Source organism: Amphimedon queenslandica, unplaced genomic scaffold, assembly GCF_000090795.2.
Source record: "Amphimedon queenslandica unplaced genomic scaffold, v1.1 AMPQUscaffold_11684, whole genome shotgun sequence".
In the NCBI taxonomy this organism is placed as follows: domain Eukaryota; kingdom Metazoa; phylum Porifera; class Demospongiae; order Haplosclerida; family Niphatidae; genus Amphimedon; species Amphimedon queenslandica.
The window spans coordinates 3,186-5,054 of record NW_003548074.1 but is presented as its reverse complement, the minus strand read 5'-3'; the positions used below and the strand labels follow the sequence as shown (position 1 = coordinate 5,054).

The 1,869-nt window shown below is 35.1% G+C and overlaps 1 protein-coding gene across 1 annotated transcript in view; it reads right to left on the bottom strand.

Moving 5' to 3' along the window:
* LOC105315141 (receptor-type tyrosine-protein phosphatase alpha-like) overlaps positions 1–1,055 on the bottom strand; it is a 6,117-nt gene extending 5,062 nt beyond the window's left edge. The window contains exons 1-4 of the mRNA XM_020005162.1: positions 720–1,055; positions 613–663; positions 385–490; positions 195–310 (exon numbers count right to left, since the gene is read on the bottom strand). Of these exons, the coding sequence (XP_019860721.1) occupies positions 195–310; positions 385–490; positions 613–663; positions 720–975 (529 nt within the window). The 5' untranslated portion in view covers positions 976–1,055. The remainder of the gene's footprint in view (positions 1–194; positions 311–384; positions 491–612; positions 664–719) is intronic.
* Between the last annotated feature and the right edge of the window lie 814 nt (positions 1,056–1,869).

Genomic DNA, 1,869 nt, shown 5'->3' with positions numbered 1-1,869 from the left:
TTACACTACATTCAGTAGTAATGACACGTTACATAGTACCACTCACAGTATGCAAGAAATGCTGATCATTTTTAGTACAACCAATTATGGTAAAAGGGTAATTTCATGTGACCAATAGGCCTTGATAGCAAATTATGAGTGCAATATGATACATTTATGTGTACTAATGTAATGCATGAATGGTATTGTATTACCTGGTTCACTGGTGAGAGATGTTTTTTGCTCCAATAAAGGTATGTCATTTATTACATCTTTCTTGACACTAGCACCACCACTGATGTATAATGTATCTTTACTTCTTTTCTTTCGTCTGTTTCATAATAAGAGAGAGTGAAAGAAAAATATCAATAATAAAATAAAAGGAAAGTTGAAAGTTATCATTACCTTAGTACAAGTACAACAATCAGTATGAGCACTATTACTATTAATATTCCAACTAGAGCACCACCTCCAGCACCTCCTAATACTACTGGAGACAAGCCTGTATCACCTGAAAATAAAGAAAAAAAGAAGCAAAATAAAAACAAAAAGCAATCATCAATAAGTGAAAGGAAAGAGAAGGAAAATGGAAGAAGTTTATGAAATGAAAGATTCAATCAAAGCAATTGATACCTGCTACAGCAGGTGGAGAAGTTGATGCCGTTGTCGATGGTTGCACTAAACCTAAGAGAAATAAATATACAACATTAAATTACTGCTGTGTCATTGTAGTCCATTACTTGTGGTAGTAGAGGTGTCCCTAGTAGTAGATACAGAGGAGGAAATGACACTTGATGTAGTGAAGTATTGAGTAGTTGATATTAGGGAAGGTGACGGTAGTGGGGGTATCTCTAGTGTCTCATTAGCAATAGCTGTCCATTCTCCATATCCATTATCAGTGTATGCACGTACACCAAAAATATAACAAGAAATATCATTAAGACCAGTGATGTTAATAAATGTATTGCCATTGGTTGAATTAGATAACTGTAGCATTTGAATATCAATGTCATCATCATCTACTATTGAGCAGTTACCAGACTGTAAGATATGATATCCTATCTCATATGTGATAATGGGATAGTCTGATGGAATAAAACTAGGTACACTCCATGAGATAACAGCCCATGTAGTGTCCATGATACTGGATACTGAACCAACTGGACCAGGTACTAAATAAACACACATTTTCACACAACTGATATAATATAATAATTATATACCTATTCCAATCTCTACTTCAATAGGATCACTGAAGGGACCTCTTCCAACAGAATTGACAGCAGCTACACTGATGTTATACTCAGTACCAAATACTAGATCATTCAATATGATATATCTCTCAGTACTGGTGAGGTAGTATGTGATACTACTGTTACTGATAATCACTGTATAGCCTGTGATTAGACCATTACGCTCAGAACAATTGACCTCATTCCAAGTGAGATTATTAATTGGTTGTAATAAAAACAAAAAATCAGCATCACCAGTAGGGGCTACACACAAAATAGAAAAAAATACAAATAATCAATCATCATACCTATTGACAATGTATCTTCATCAATAAAACTAGGATCAGATCCTCCTAGTACATTACCAGCTCTCACTGTGATGGTATAGTTCATACCACTGTACAGACCTATTAATGTATAACTGTATGTTGTAGTGGACTGATGAGGAGCAACAGAGACTGTCTCATTCACTGATGACAACTCCGGACAAGATGGAGTATAGGAGATGGTGTAGTATGTTACATAGTTGTCACTACTGGGAATAGTCCACTTCACTGTAATACCAGTCGTTGAGACATTAAATACTGAGAGACTAGTTACTGGACTAGGAACTACAACACATATCAATTACACTCTTTCAATCATAATAACTCACCAT